This window comes from Aedes aegypti, chromosome 3 (assembly GCF_002204515.2).
Source record: "Aedes aegypti strain LVP_AGWG chromosome 3, AaegL5.0 Primary Assembly, whole genome shotgun sequence".
Classification (NCBI taxonomy): Eukaryota; Metazoa; Arthropoda; class Insecta; order Diptera; family Culicidae; genus Aedes; species Aedes aegypti.
In genome coordinates, this window is record NC_035109.1 from 80,685,568 (window position 1) to 80,703,328 (window position 17,761).

The window sequence follows — 17,761 nt, forward strand, 5'->3', positions numbered from 1 at the left end:
TTGTTAGATATAAAAATAAACATATTTTAAAACATTTTTTATGTTTTTGAAAAAACTACAACATTTTCACAAAACTGTGAATAATACAGGGAAATACGATCCTAACAACAGTTTGATTTTTTTTTTTGCAATGATCCATGGGTTTTATGATTTTAAAATATTCTCATATTTAGGGTTGTCAAGTTTGCACAACATGATCGATGAAATTTTATTAAGAACTACAATATTTTCACAAATTACCGTATAATGTTGCTACCGAAGTTTGAACATTTTACCATCTGTATAATTTTCTAAATTGTTGTAAATTTTCAAGAAAAATAAGTGTGCTCGAAAATCATGTATAATACAGTAACATATAAAATTTCTTCTGTAATTTTGAAATTGCCGCATTGGCTTATAATCTCCACAGTTTAAAATTTTTCAGATTCACATATAAATTGACAGAACGGGTCAAAACACAACAAACGTTGAATGACAAAACGTCGAAAGGAATAACACATCGAAAAGAAAAAAATATCGAATTATTTATTCTTTCGGAAGAGAATAAATCTTCTAAGTTCATTTCGTTCTTTTCCAATTCCCAACTTTCGACGTTTTGTCAGCCAACTGCAAATCACTGGACCATATCATTTTAAGGGTTTGGAGCATACTCATATATAAAAGTTAATATATCTACAGAACATTTTTGGAGATTTTTAAAGAACTAAAACATCTACACAAAATTGTGGAAAATACCAGAAAAGATAGATCGTAATAACAGCCTGCATTTGACCACAATGTTCCATGGATTTTATAATTTGAAAACGTTAAATAAAATGTTATCATTTAGAGTTGGCAAGCTTGTGTAAATTAACCGATGAAGTTTCGTTAAAAAACTTCAATATTTTCACAAAATACCATGTAATACAAGAATATACTGTTACTGCTCTTGTTTCATATATATCAAGATGACTAATTGATTTTATTTTTCAAAACCGGTATAAAGTTTTGAAAAAAAACAAACTTTCTCAACAATGGCTATTTGCTCTAAGAACTACAATATTTTCACAAAATCACGAATAATACAGAACAGTCTCTGGCTATGGTTGCGTTTCAAAGCACGACAAGCAGTTTACAAAATTAGTAATATAACAATTTCTATTTATTGATAATATTTGCACAAATCATATCTAATTATTATTATTTATTATAATAGAAATATATCAGATTTCCGTTGAAGTATAATAATTGTGACAAAGAGATATCGTTTTCATGATTTTATTATATTTTTTCATATCATAAACCATAAATTAACTGAGCAAACTTTAAAGTTTCTCCAAAGCATTAAACCATTCTGAAAAAATTGTAAATAATACAGAAAAAAATACCTTCAAAAATCTTACTTCATATTTACCACAACGACCCATAGATTTTGTGATTTTAAACTTTTCTCATATTTGAGACTTACAACTACAAGTTGTTGCTAATCCATTATTGTTGCAATGACATCAATTTACTGATAATAACGCAATTAATGATATTTTACTTACATGGATGACGGTGTTAAAAAAAAGTGGATCGCTTCAACCCTAGTTTGTCCTTATTTGTAGATTCATGTGCGGTTATAGAAATGTGCTTGGAATCTATGGTTTGATTTGAAGTACTACAAACACTGAAGCTAGTCTAAAAAAATTAAGCGTTTGTTTGTACATAACTTGAAACTTATCTAACAATGAAGTTCGAATTTATATTACCAAACATTTTTCATTGTAATTTGTACAATTAACGAGTCACAACATATATAATAAACTGCGTAGCATATGGCAGAAAAAAAAATAGTTTGAGCTATAGTTTAAAATAATCGCTATTACCCATGAATTTAACAATTTTTAAATTTTCTCATATCTAGTGTAGTTTGATATTCATTGCGATGACGCATTATGACAAAATTTTAAAAATCACAAAATCCATGTAACATTGCAATAAATTTAAAACTGTTGTTAGGATCGTAATTTCCCTGAATTATTCATAGTTTTGTAAAACTGTTGAAGTTCTTCAAAAAACATCAAAAATGTTCTGTAAATATATTTATTTTTATAACTTAAAATACTTCAAATCTTTTAATTGATCTAGAGGCAATCAATAAATTACAGAAGAAATTCAAGAATTTTCTGTATTATACAAGATTTTGTGAATATATTGTAGTTCTTTGAACAAGCAGCTATCAACGATGTTCAGCAAATTTGTTTCTCATGTACATACGAAGAGTTTAAAATTATAAAATTAATGAGTCATTGCGATAAATAAGAAATCACTGTAGAAAACCTATAAAGCCTGTCCACGTTAAATTTCGGACACCCAAATAATGGCAGCAAAAAAAGTTACTCATAATTCAACAAAAACAATTGTTTATTTCAGAATAAAAGAGTTATATCTACAAAATAAACAGTTGACAAGGATGTTAATCCTTCTTTCTGTAAAATTCTCGAACTTTCTGTGGTACACCCGCCATCCGTGTCCGAAATTTATCGTGGACAGGCTTTATTTTTCTGTATTTTTTACTGTTTTGTGAAAATATTGTAGTTTTCCGTACAGAAATTTATTATCAGTGTTCTGCATATTTGATGGCCTTAAATATGAGTCTATTTTAAGATCATAAAATATTTGGGTCATCGCGATAAATTTCAAATTATAGTTGAAAATGTATTTTTTCTGTATTCTACGCAGTTTTGTAAATATATTGCAGTTATTTGAATGGCTAACAATCAAAAATTCGATGCCAATTGTTTGGTTACGCTAATACAATCATCATACATTAAAAAATCTAGAGGTTATCGCGATAAATTTCAAGTTGTCTACAGGCATTGGCAAAATTTCGTTTTTTTAGGGACTTGCTCCGGTGTTTTAAGTACTACAAATCAAACAGTAGTTTCCAAAAATATTTCAAAAACCTGACATGAATCTAGAAGTCCATACATTTCTGTAGGTGCCAAAATTTTGTAAATCGGACTTAGGACAGCCTAGATATAGTAAGTTGAATTTAGCGTTTAAACTGATTTTGAGGCTTCGTCGTCCGTGTAAGTGACAAATATCTTAGGCGGACAAGTGGTATAAGAATATTTTAAAATCACAAAACCCATGGATCATTGCAAAAAAAATTCAAACTGTTGTTAGGATCGTATTTCTCCTGTAATATTCGCAGTTTTGTGAAAATGTTGTAGTTCTTTGAAAAACATAAAAAATGTTTTAAAATATGTTTATTTTTATATCTAACAATTGAAGCATTGTCATTAAATTGGTAAGGTCTAGAGAAAATCAATAAACTGCAGAAGAAATTTCAGAATTTTGTGTATTATACAAGATTTTGTGAAAGTATTGTAGTTCTTTAAACAAACAGCGATCAACGATGTTCAGGAAATTTTTTTCTCATGAACATACGAAGAATTTAAAATTATAAAACTGATGAGTCATTGCGATAAATATGAAATTACTGTAGAAAACCTGTATTTTCCTGAATTTTTCACTATTTTGTGAAAATATTGTAGTTTTTCCAACAGAAATTCATTATCAGTGTTCTGAAAATTTGATGGCCTTAAATATGAGTCTATTTTAAGATCATAAAATGTTTGGGTCATCGCGATAAATTTCAAGTTATAATTGAAAATGTATTTTTTCTGTATTCTACGCAGTTTTGTGAATATATTGTAGTTCTTTAAACAAACAGCGATCAACGATGTTCAGGAAATTTGTTTCTCATGAACATACGAAGAATTTAAAATTATAAAACTGATGAGTCATTGCGATAAATATGAAATTACTGTAAAAAATCTGTATTTTCCTGAATTTTTCAATATTTTGTGAAAATATTGTAGTTTTTCCAACAGAAAATCATTATCAGTGTTCTGAAAATTTGATGGCCTTAAATATGAGTCTATTTTAAGATCATAAAATGTTTGGGTCATCGCGATAAATTTCAAGTTATAATTGAAAATGTACTTTTTCTGTATTCTACGCAGTTTTGTGAATATATTGTAGTTCTTTGAACAAACAGCGATCAACGATGTTCAGGAAATTTTTTTCTCATGAACATACGAAGAATTTAAAATTATAAAACTGATGAGTCATTGCGATAAATATGAAATTACTGTAGAAAACCTGTATTTTCCTGAATTTTTCACTATTTTGTGAAAATATTGTAGTTTTTCCAACAGAAATTCATTATCAGTGTTCTGAAAATTTGATGGCCTTAAATATGAGTCTATTTTAGGATCATAAAATGTTTGGGTCATCGCGATAAATTTCAAGTTATAATTGAAAATGTATTTTTTCTGTATTCTACGCAGTTTTGTGAATATATTGTAGTTCTTTAAACAAACAGCGATCAACGATGTTCAGGAAATTTGTTTCTCATGAACATACAAAGAGTTTAAAATTATAAAACTGATGAGTCATTGCGATAAATAAGAAATTACTGTAGAAAACCTGAATTTTCCTGTATTTTTCAATATTTTGTGAAAATATTGTTGTTTTTCCAACAGAAATTTACTATCAGTGTTCTGCAAATTTGATGGCCTTAAATATGAGTATATTTTGAGATCATAAAATGTTTGGGTAATCGCAATAAATTTCAAGTTATAATTGAAAATGTATTTTTTCTGTATTCTACGCAGTTTTGTGAATATATTGTAGTTCTTTAAACAAACAGCGATCAACGATGTTCAGGAAATTTGTTTCTCATGAACATACGAAGAATTTAAAATTATAAAACTGATGAGTCATTGCGATAAATATGAAATTACTGTAAAAAATCTGTATTTTCCTGAATTTTTCACTATTTTGTGAAAATATTGTAGTTTTTCCAACAGAAATTCATTATCAGTGTTCTGAAAATTTGATGGCCTTAAATATGAGTCTATTTTAAGATCATAAAATGTTTGGGTCATCGCGATAAATTTCAAGTTATAATTGAAAATGTACTTTTTCTGTATTCTACGCAGTTTTGTGAATATATTGTAGTTCTTTGAACGGCTAACAATCAATTATTCAATGCCAATTGTTTGGTTACACTAATACGATCATCATACAATAAAAAAATCTATAGGTTATCGCGATAAATTCTATGTTATCTACAAAATACTAGCGGTTAGTTAATTTTTTTAGGACTTGCTCCGGTGTTTTAAGTACTACAAATCAAACAGTAGTTTCCAAAAATATTTCAAAAACCTGACATAAATCTAGAAGCCCATACATTTCTGTAGGTGCCAAAATTTTGTAAATCGGACCTAGGATACCCGAGATATAGTGGGTTGAATTTAGCGTTCCAACTGATTTTGAGGCTTAGTCGTCCGTGTAAGTGACGAATATCTTAGGCGGACAAGTGTTAATGAACTGAAACAGACAAGAGGATAAGTAATTATATACCAACCATTATTATTTGGCCGTAGGTACAATGCAGAAGATCGAAACAACCGAACATCTGTAGATTATTGGTCCCATTCAAAACAGATGGATCGGATCATTCACACCTCGCTGACTATTTTTTTTTTTTTTTTTATTCTATTCTTACAGACTGTGCTTTGCGGCAAGCCGTGAGGGACATTTGCTGGATATCCTGTCGTACGTTCATGTTCGTCGTTTGACACCAGCTCCTGGACTGATTTTCCACGTAAAGCTCATCTAGCAGAAGTCAAATTCCAACAATTTGAATCTAATGGATCCTTTCGTTACAGTCGCTGATTGCCGGCGCGATGGTCCTCTACGGTACCATTGACTCGTTGATCGATTTCTTCAGCTTCACGGCCTGGATCTTCTACGGTGGTGCGATGCTGGCTCTGATTGTGATGCGTTATACCAAACCCAACTACCCAAGGCCCTACAAGGTGAGTTACGAGAAATGCCTACTTATAGAATTCGTTACAATAATTTGTTTTAATTTCTTCCAACTCAGGTTCCTCTCATCATTCCAATACTGGTTATGGTCATTTCCGGTTACCTAGTGGCGGCGCCCATCATCGAGAAACCACAAATCGAGTACCTGTACGCGGTGGTGTTCATTTTCGCCGGACTCATCTTCTACGTACCGTTCGTGCACTGGGGCTACCATCCGAAGTTCATGGGTGAGTTTCTACTAAAATTTATACACTTTCTTCTTTACTTTAAATTTTCCAACATTTTTTTCGTTTTTTTTTTTTGTTTTGATGAACAACAATCATAGAGTTTATTAGATTTAATTTGAACAAACGTTTCATCACGAATTTTTTAATTTAGAATGGTTGTTCTTGCAGAAATACATTGAAATTCAAATTTCTCGCATATATGTGGATTAGGGCAATTCAAATTACAAAAACATCAAAATTCAGTCTCCCATATCTTCCTAACAAATTTCATTACGGCAGTGTTCTGTAGAATTTTCAATCATTTCGGTTGTGATGTAAAAGTGGCCCAAACACGTTGAAGATTTATATCAAGCATGTCCAACCTTTTTGGCTGTTTTCCAACATTAATGGTTGGTGCGTTCACTATGAAATTCCGATGTCAGAAATTTTTACCTGAAATAAATGTTTAGTATTATATCTGATTAATGCATGTATAATTAATCGGCTTTATATCAAATTCTTTGCTTGTAACGCAATCAAGTCAAAAAAAAATGGCGTTTCCCTGCATCGCTAGCAGATAGTGGTTTTACGCCTGAATCAATTCTTTCAGAAATTATTAGAAAAAATCTAAGTGGCATTGCTCAGAATATTATGTAGAGCATCTACATGAGAGCGTTAGAAAAGTTTCCTGGATTTGTTGCTAATGTTGATTCTGCAAAAAAAAATCTAGGAAGTATTTCTGCAAAAAATCCTAAACGAATTATTGGAAGTTTTTCTCTCGTTCTTTCAACAAACTGTTGGATGAATCTCTGGATACATTTGATGAAAAGATGAAGTTGAAGTTCAACCCATAATTCCATATAAATCGCCAGAATTTTTGTTTAAGAAATATCCTTTTGAATTATTTAAGGTCACCCAAGAATAAATTTGGATAAGTTTTGGTATTTTATTATTTTTTTTATTCTTTGCATTTCTGTTTCACTTCAAGGTTTCTTTTAAATTGCTAAGCTCATATTTGGTCACAAATTTCGTTGTTTTCAAGCGCTTCTTAATGCCAAGTTTCAGACGATTCGGCCGAGAAAATTCTTCTCGTCAAAGTGGATCCAGAAAATGCCAAAGTTCTTTACTTTATTCTGAACCGCACATAAATGCGGCTCTTTGTTGTTCCTACTTGCCCTGCGTGAATTATTAAATTTTGTCCAGAACTTGACGATTTTTTAAAATCTGTTGTGGATTACAGGCATGATTTGTAGGAGTCACTGCCCAGTACATCAGATAACACTTCAATATTCTTAGTGTATATTTTGTACAACACAGTTGAAAAAACCACTCTTTTCGTTCTCAGCAACAACGTGGTGCTTCTGGCGATGGTCAACCGCGTGACGACCGGAAAGATAAATCATTTTTAGGGATTCGGTTTTCCCATAAACATTGGTTTTAAGAACATCCATCTTTAGGAGTCCTCAAGATGTTTGTAAAGGTTCAAAGGGGGTCGCGGCTCCGGAAAGGTTGAGAACCACTGGTCTAGTACCTCTACTTGATTTTCCTTAATTTGGTTTGACATAGAAAATAATTATATCATGGAAAAGCAGGTTTTCATAGAAATGTTTAATGAACTGTTGAAGGGTTCTTCTTCAAACAATCGACTATTACTAAGACCACATGAAGACACCATTTAAATAAACTGTAGTGTTCATTCCAGATATGTTTCCTTAACCCACTTTCAAATTTGAGTTGAGGATAAAAAATCATTTCCAGCGAAGAAAAATGCTCTTTTCGTGAACAGATTGCCAATTTCAATGGAAATTGCCTACAGTTAGGCGTTTGATGTGGTTTATTCTGTGAATCACAAAATTAAAGTGTTCCATTTGCTGATTTATCAACAAGTTTTAAGATTTTTGAGACTTGATTCAAATTCAGTGATCCCATATTTAGTGAAAAGCATATCTCTTTAGTTTCGGAAACGTATCACCGTAATTGATCAACTTTACCCCGGAATCTTTTTGGCTTCTAAAAATTATTTATGATATTTTTATAGGGTTTTATCAAAATTTCCTTTACATAATTCGATAAATATCCAACCAGTACTGTTTTAAAAAAAATCTGGATGACAATAATGGCATCCCACCAGATTCAATTGAAAAAAAATCGCTTAAAAGTGATCAACTTAATCCCATTTACGGTATTTTGAATTGAATTACAGCTACTTAGCGGTCTACTTCCGAACAACCGTGAAAGACAATGCGTCTCCACCATTAACTCGAATTTCATCATCTAAACTGAAATGAATTTTATTGTAGAAACTACTGAATCCATGGTAAAATTAAGAACTGCACCAACGATTTTCAACCGACTACATTAAGGTGATTATAAAACGAAGCCAAACTTTGAATTTTCAAGTGCACAAGACGAGAGAATCTGACAACTGTTCGCGTTGAAAACCAATAAATTTGCTTGCTTGCTGGTGGTGACCAATGGGGTAGATTTTCAACGCGAAGCGCTGTTTGGTTCTTAAGTCTTGTGCTCTTGAAAATTTAAGGTGTGGCTTCGTTCTATAATCACCTTAATCTGTTAACTCTACCAAAACATAGTCACCATCACTACACAAGAAAATTTCTTCTGTTGATTTAACCAGAGTTGTAGTATTTTTGACTAGAAACATTCTTGATTTGAAAAGTTTAGCATCATACTTTTGACCACACTGTGTTGTACGGTGTGTGTCACGGATTGAAATACAATGCTTTGTAGTGGATGCTACTATGGACATAGTCAAATTTACTGCACTGCTCAGTGATTTTCACCAGATTATAGTAAACTTAACAGATTTTTGTAGTCGGTTGAAAATCGTTGGTGCAGTTCTTAATTCTACCATGGATTCGGTAGATTATACAACAAAATTTGTTTGCGTGTAGCGGTTTCGAGTATGTACACTCAAAAAAATCCAAACGTCTTTGCTACGTAAAAAATCACGTAGATCATTCCAAATTCATTTTGCCTCCACTTCACCTGACTAAGATAAAGATCATTAAGCCATTCATAACCATCAAATAGTGAATCGGTAATTGTTACTGAGGTTACCTATCGCACTTACGTGAAATTCACATAGGTTCCTAAGTTCATTTTGACATCTGCATATTGTACGTACATTCGGTGTTGAGCGCAAATCCTAAGATGGCGTCCGCTTGATTTTTGAAGAACTACCGAAGCTGCTGAACTTTAAACCCTGTGTTAGATCGATTTTATGGTAAATATGCTTTGTATACCGAAGAATCCCTGCATTACTTCATATTTTATACCTGATTTATAACCTCTATCAATTATAGCACGCGAAGGCTACAACAAGACGGAACAAACTCACAACATTTGGAAAACAGGATTCACAATGCTCAGATTGAATATAAAAATATCACAATCTTTTAGATTTGTTTACATTTTCCAGTTGGGAATTAGTTTTCTTCCAAAGTTGGTCTTTATTCCAGTTAAATTTAATGCAAAACCATCTAGGTGCTATTGAAACGCTGCCTAAAGGCTACCGGAAAATCCACGTAGCTCTTATGTGTAGCGCCGGTGGAATGGACGAAGTTCAAAAGTTCATGCGGGTACCTATGATTAACGTAAGTTCTGGGCTACCTATGATTAACGTAAGAGCTACGTGAAAAGTGCGATGGAAAAAAACCACGTTTGTTTCCACGTAACAATGACGTTTGGATTATTTTGAGTGTAGTTGTTTGTTGCTAGGGTAGATGTACCAATAGTGGAGGTACTAAGCACGATTGAACTTCATTCAAACGCCTAAATTCAAGAAGCGCAATTAATGTACAAACCAATATTGTAACGAGAAGTAACGCCCATTTACTCAATGAGAAAAATAATTTCATCGCAGTAATCCACGGCATGTCAGTGAAAAATAATACCTCCACTATTGGTACACTGTTCCTTTAGTTGCGGTATATTTTTAATTTGTTTTCCTATAGTTGCGGTATCCGTTGTTTTCTTATGGAATCCTCCACTACAGGAACACTTTACCGCAACTATTGGTACAAGTAGGAAAAGTTTTAGCAATTTTAGTGATATTTCATCAGTTTTCAGGCAATTTGAACGCTCTTTTCAACTATTCTGTGTATCAACAAGCCAATACGTTGATTGGCAGTGTCGGTTATGTGACTAATGCAATAAAATCAGTGAAAACGGCACTACCGCAACTATAGGAACACCCACAACTAACGGAACACTTACCCTAATTATGGTTCGATTATGTTTCAAGGAGTATAATTGATTAGTTGACTTGAATTCGATTGATTAAGTTATACTCAGGATTGGGAAAAGTTATGAGATTCACACTACAGTAGGCAAGCGTAACAAATCACAGTCAGCAAAGCCAGTGAAACTCACTGATATCGCTGCTGTAGGCCAAATGCCTTGAAAATAGCAAAACACTCGTTGCTAAGGGCAACCCAAAACTACTGTAGAAAAATGTTCTATTTCCCGTTGCATTTCCCGCATTTACAGCCTTCAATGACACTACTGATTTAGAGAAATTCATGAACCCAACATAGGCTACTTGATGAGATTCGCGATTTAAAACTACTGTAGTGAGAGAGCCACGTGATTTTCGCGATATTCAAGCCTACTATTGTCTGTTTCATTCACTACAAAACGCGCCGCAAACTTTTGAACAGATTGAAAAAATCGTCGCCAGCAAACCAATCAAAGCAGGTGCTTCGCCTTTGAACGGTTCCACGCCGTTTCGCAAACCCGTTTATTTTTGTATTTTTTGATTCGCCTGAAAATTTGCATACAGATTCTTCATGACCAAAAATGCCATTATGCATTTTCAGACAGCCATTTTGAACCTCGCCTTATTTTGGAGAAGGGCGTATCGGAAAATGCATGGCAAATCTTTAAAAAACTGTAACTCGAAAACGGTTTGTCCGATCGATTTGAGATCTTCTACAAAGTTGTAGGTATTGCTTAGGACTATATGGAGAAAAATGTGCACGGTAAAAAAAGTTACAGGTTATTTTTTATTTCAAAAACAAAATTTTAAAATCGATTTTCTCCAGAAACGCAGTTTTGTTTTTTTTTTTTAATTTTTGGATATGTTTTAGGGGACAACTTATGTGATTTATTGCACAATGTTTCAAAATGGAAGAATTATGGACAAAAAAGTTATGATTTTAAAAAAAAAATACAGATTTTGAAAAAAAATCGAAATAGAGGAAAACAATAATTTTTTATGTGATTATTTGAAAGTACAGAAAAATTGCAATCGAAAAGTACTTAAGTAAATTTTTTCTAGGTTGCATCAATATCGAGATATACTCATATTTATATAAAATTTTCAAATAAAATAAGAAAAATAGGCCCTTTTCAAGCATATTTCGTGTTTCTCCATTCCAGAAAAAAAAAATATTTTGATTGAGCGAATCGTAGCTAAATCGTTTATCGTTTGATCAAAACATTTATGCTTAAGTATTGAAAAAAGAGTGCACGGTAAAAATATAAACGATATTTTCGAATGAAAATTTGAAGCTAATAGTTCTTAAAAACCGCAACATTGATGTTTTCAATTTTTGGATATATTTTGCGGTTGTTGTAAGTATTGTTTAGGACTATTTGTAAAAAAATATGCACGGTAAAAAAATAAAATGTTATTGACGAATTACAATTTGAACAGTGGGTCACAACCGACAGGTGTGATATTGAAACTTTTTTAAAGCAGCCTGATGAATTTGTATCATATTTTACTCGTAAATTAGAGAAACTAATACCTCATGATTTCATCAAAAAAGAGCACGCTACATTTTTAAATAACACAAAAAAAAATTGATAGAAGGTGAACTTGTGGTAATTTGTGATTTTTCGGAAAACTACTCATTTATTCTTCAAGATGAAGTTCAAAACCATCATTGGAATGCTCAGCAAGCTACTTTGCATCCGTTTGTAATATATTATCGTCAAGATGGCAAAGTCAATCATTTAAGTTTTGTTGTAATTTCAGAAGATTTGCGCCACGATTCTGTATCTGTCAACTCATTCATATCTAATTAACTGTCAACAAGATATATTTTATGTCTGACGGAGCTGCATCACAGTATAAAAATAGGAAGAACTTTTCAACTCTTTGGCAATTTAAAATCAAATATGATATAGAAGTTGAATGGCTTTGTTTTGCAACATCACATGGAAAAGGGCCATGCGATGCCATAGGAGGGACACTAAAACGTATGGCTACCAGAGCCAGTCTTGCCAAAGAACGTGAACATCCGATAAAAAATGCTAAGGAACTATATGATTGGGCTCAAAATCGGAAAGAAGAGCAGCTTACACAAATCTTCTTTTGTTATTCAACTACTGAGGAATATGATATCATTGCACAAGAACTTAACCAACTATTTTCAAGTGCAAAAACAGTTCAAGGCACTCAGAAATATCACTCGTTTATCCCTATCTCTGAAACACAAATTGAAGTTAGACAATTTTCGAGCTGTGACGATAACCAGAAAGTAGTTGATATAATTAAGAAATAAAATTGCAGTATATATATAAAAAAAACTCCTTCTCCACGGTTGTACGATCTTGCCGCGATGAGAGGGTTTTACCCATTAGCCGGGCTTAGCCCTGGGGACCAAAGGTACAACGTTGTGATAGAATCACATTTTTAATGCCACGTTTAGATTTACCGTATATATCTCGGAAATGATTCATCTCAGCTAAATTTTACTTGAGTATTTTTCGATTTATATTTAAAACTATATAGTTATTTTTCTGTACTCAAAAAAACGCACCAAAAATATCGTTTTACATAAATTCGTTTTATTTATTTTTTTAAATAATTTATTTTTATCCAAAAATTTTCCGTTTTGAGGCATTGTGCAATAAACTACAAACAATATGCTGCAAAACATATCCAAAAATTAAAAACATCAATTTTGCGGTTTTTAAGAACAATGAACTTCAAACTTTCATATGAAAATTTCGTTTTTATTTTTTTACCGTGCATACTTTTTAAATACTTTAGTATATAGGTTTTGATCAAACGATAAACAATTCAGCTACGATTCACTCAATCAAAATATTTTTTTTCTGGAATGGAGAAACACGAAATATGTTTGAAAAGGACCTATTTTACTTTTTTTATATGAAAATTTTATATAAATATAAGTATATCTCGAAATTTTTGCAACCTAGAAAAAAATTACTTAAGTACTTTTCGATTGCAATTTTTCTGTACTTTCAAATAATCACATAAAAAATTAGTGTTTTCCTCTATTTCGATTTTTTTTTCAAAATCTAATATTTTTTAAAAAATTATAACTTTTTTGTCCATAATTCTTCCATTTTGAAACATTGTGCAATAAATCACATAAGTTGTCCCCTAAAACATTTCCAAAAATAAAAAAAATCAAAACTGCGTTTCTGGAGAAAATCGATTTTGAAATAAAAAATAACCTGTAACTTTTTTTTACCGTGCATATTTTTCTCCATATAGTCCTAAGCAATACCTACAACTTTGTAGAAGATCTCAAATCGATCGGACAAACCGTTTTAGAATTACAGTTTTTTAAAGATTTGCCATGCATTTTCCGATACGCCCTTCTCAAAAATAAGGCGAGGTTCAAAATGGCGGTCTGAAGGTGCAAAATGGCATTTTTGGTCATAAAGAATCTGTATGCAAATTTTCAGGTGAATCAAAATATACAAAAATTAAAATTGAAAAAAAAATTCGTCATGTTCGGTGGAATTGCTCCTTTGTGTTGGCAAGACTGGTGAAATGTCAAATGCCAGAAAATAAATCAAAGGAGGTGATTTGCCATTGTGTTCGTAAGACTGGTGAAAAGTCATATCCACAGCGGTTGCTTGGCTGGCGACGATTTTGGCGACGGTTTCACCGGCGACGATTACAAATCATCGCGTCCGATAAGGTGCAAAATTTACAATACTATTACCATTCCCAGCCCTGGTTATACTACTTTTTTGGGAAAACCAACCCGCCCTGTTAAAAAAGTGCTGGAGACGTCTCCAGCCGGATTTCAACGGTAACAGTGACCCTTCTTCTGAAGGTGGCGTTTAAGTCACTGTTTATGAGTAACCATTTACGATGTTTAGTTTCTCTTCTCGTCTTTCGGGTCGTAAAATCAAGGTTACATAAGTAAAAATTTCGTACACAGATTTCAAAAACTGTTTTTTTTGGAAAAACGCCTACAAAGTAAGGATAACTCATTGCCTTTCGAATGCATTATAGTGAATTTCAATTGTACGTGTAATCACAGAGGTATGGACAAAACACATTTGTATGTTTTTAGGGGGTGAACACAAACTACGTTATGAATCGAATAAAAAACTATCGAAAATGATCAATTTTACCTAATGTTACGTTACTTTTCATTTCTAATAATCTCATTTCTTCTCTTTTGCAGACAACTTCACTCTCTTCTTCCAAATGCTGTTCGAAGTCGTACCCACCACATCAATGGCCATGTTTGATTGAACTGATTGCACTGTTAGACCCTAACCGTTGCTAAATATGCAACAGCTTGACACCAAAGAATTAAATTTGAGCTAAAATTGAGGCGGCAAAATCGGAAAATTTCAAACAAGTTTGCAACACACTACCTTACGAATCATGTTGCCATAAAATTGATTGATGGATCACTCTTAGTCGTTGTTCAGTAGAATAACCACTCAATCTACTATTCACTATGCAATTTATTCAATAACCATCATACCTAACCTCAAGAAAAACTGCGTTGTAATAATCCCAACATCATTGCGCTTACGAATAGAAGTAATGACAAAAATTTACCACGTGGTCGAACACACAAATTTGAATAGCAATAACACGGGAGGAAGAAGAGGAGAAAATGAATGTGCCAATCAGTAGCAAGTACAAGAATGAGTCGCGGAATCATTCGAAAAATGAGTTTTGTCCATCGTTGCAGAATTTCAACCAACATCGCATCTTCGCCGGAAGAAAACACGTGTGAAACACTGAAACAAAAAGCAACAGTAAAGACACAAACACTGCTCAAAACATCAAGAAAATGAAGGAGAAACGCCATACCAAAAACAGAAAACCTTACCAGAAACAAACCCGAAACTAAATGTTTTCATTTTATGTATTTAGTTTTTTGGATAAATTTTGTATACAAATGGAAATTTAATCGATGAAGGTACGGAATTCGAAGCCGCAACAACAAGACAGAAGATTATTGGACGCATTCTTAAAAAAAAGCTGAGCGAGGGCTGAAGAACAGGCTTGATAATTCTCCTCAACATCATCAGAGTTCGGTGACATACTCTAGAGCAGCGTGCTGCCAGTGCCTCTTTGCGAGGGAGCCAAAAAATGCTAAGCAGCGAGGCAACGAAAAATGAGCGAGGAAGATGCAGCACAAAAAAAAACCGAGTTAAATTCCATCAAAAAAGGGTGCTCTCACAACTCCCCGAGGACTGTCTGTTCGGGCGGCCGACTCGAGAGTTTGTTTGAAGTGTGAGTGATGGTGAGCATCGCAACGAGAGAGAGAGAGTGTCTGAAAAAATCCTCGCATTTTTCTGCACTCTCACTCGAATCGCTTGAGGATCTGTGTTGAAAATTTTGAGTTTATTTTTTTCTCCTCAGAAAAACGGCAAAATCGCCTCCTCTTTGCCTCGCAGAGGAGTTTCTATCAAGCCTGCTGAAGAAAGGTGAAAAAGACTATTTTTGTAAGCGATAAACCCCGCGAAAATTGCAATCAACAGCACTTTCGCTGTGTGGAAAATGGCGAGAGTCGGAAAGGAGCAACTTTGTTGAGGTTGATTTTGAAACACTGTTATTAGGAAGGACACAATCTCCGGAAGTCTGCTTAAACTAGTGTTCTAGGCCATTAAATATCCTACTGTATCTAGAGTTTAACTGATAGGATGGTCCAAAAAATCGAGTTGGTCCACATCGCTCGTTCGATTCTATATAGAATAGTGAGAGTCTTCCCAAAGTTTATAAAAACTGAGACTGCACAAGTCGTTAATAGTTTGAATGGAAACGCCCAAATCACCCCATGATCATCTGGTTTGTGCAACGAGATCACCAGAAGGCGCTAGTGCAAAATGTCAAAGGCACGCGCGCCTCTAGTTATGAGTTAAGAACATAGTGAATGATTGTCAAACAAGTGATCGATAAGAAATCCGTCAGTGTTAGGTCTGTTGGTCTATGCTATTAGTATCTGCTCAATAATATTACCATCAAAGGCAAAAACTGTAACTGATTGCATGAATTACTTGTTTTTCCCATACTACTTGCCATTAAAACTTTGAAGAGCTTGGGAAATCTCAATTTTCATCCGAATTAGCTCAAATTTTGAGAGGACACTAAGAACCTTAGCTAGAATCGAATAGAACGATGTTTTGAACCACCTTTTCTAACCATTCTATCTCACGGCAGATCGTTTCTATCGCCCCTCTTATTGGCGAACCAGTGCTCTACGTAATTACTCGGAAAGAAAGTGTGATATTATCGACATAGAAAAAAACTGACAATTGGATTATAAAAATTTGGACTCGATTCGTATCTCACTCGCGATTCGCTGCTTGCAGCGGATTACATTAAGACATTCGTGTAAGATTTGCTTACCCAAAAAAATACGCACTTAAAAAGCGAAGCTGCACGGATCATTCCCGAATGGTCGCTCCCCGAATGTTCTGTTAACGATAGTTATGTAATGATATTTTAGCTGTGGTTTTATCCTGTATTTTATTTTCTATATAGTTTGTACATGAACGAGATGAAAAGGCCGACGAAAAACCTATTGTTTGGGGAACGACCATTGCCTCGCCAGCTTGGTGCAGGAGTTGGTGAAACCTAAATTGCTCGAAAAAATCAGAAACCCGTTATGTCACACATTCGCAAGGACACTAATAAGGCACCAGTCAAGGCCAGACAAGTCGAAGGAATTTATAAGAATTTGAAAATCATGAACACCCGCTCCGAGGGGCACTCTAAATAGTAGTTGTGAACTGTTGAGCTTTACAGGAAACTTAGGAAAACGAGATCTTACGAGATACTGTACATAGAACATATTTTTTTATATTACCATATCAATATATGATAAATTTGTGTCGTTTGTTTGTAATAAAGAGAGCAAATGGACCGATCGGTACACTAAGGAGCTATCATTCCGTACCGGCGGTTCATCTGTAGATTAGTTTAGCAAGCTTATTTTTATTTTATTTTGCTCTATTTTCTACTTGATTGCAGTTTAGTAGACAGACAGACAGAGATATTAGAAACCAGAAATTGCGCGCCAAAGTCGCGAACCCAATTGGAATTCCGAATTCGTTTGTGAACAACCTCCAAATTGAGCTAGGGATGGGACGGCTTCTTCGCTGAAGATGATTTGGATTTCAAAAATCTAGAAACGGACAAGACAAACGAGAAGCGTCCGTACAGGTGTGATACATAGCTTGACAGGTAACCCAATCTTATGTAAGGTATGGCTGGAAGATATTGACAGTACCAAGGTACTCGGAGGTATTAGAAGAAAATGCAAGACCGACCTGAAGAAGAACAATGGTTCAAAAAAAAGAAGACCACAAATCTTACATTAAAGAAGGCAACAATTTGGAGCAAAGAATAAATTATTTTACCAAATAGATTGTACACTGTTGTGCATTGATGAACACGAATATATCACAGCCAGGCTATGAACTCCTTA

At 33.5% G+C, this 17,761-nt stretch overlaps 1 protein-coding gene across 2 annotated transcripts in view; it reads left to right on the forward strand.

Annotated features, from left to right (window-relative positions):
• LOC5578015 (b(0,+)-type amino acid transporter 1) overlaps nucleotides 1–15,124 on the forward strand; it is a 218,615-nt gene extending 203,491 nt beyond the window's left edge. For both annotated transcript variants that reach the window (XM_021848856.1, XM_001656705.2), the window contains exons 8-11: nucleotides 5,548–5,644; nucleotides 5,709–5,858; nucleotides 5,927–6,095; nucleotides 14,495–15,124. In XM_021848856.1, coding sequence (XP_021704548.1) covers nucleotides 5,548–5,644; nucleotides 5,709–5,858; nucleotides 5,927–6,095; nucleotides 14,495–14,565 — 487 coding nt within the window. In that variant the 3' untranslated portion in view covers nucleotides 14,566–15,124. The remainder of the gene's footprint in view (nucleotides 1–5,547; nucleotides 5,645–5,708; nucleotides 5,859–5,926; nucleotides 6,096–14,494) is intronic.
• Nucleotides 15,125–17,761: the final 2,637 nt, after the last annotated feature.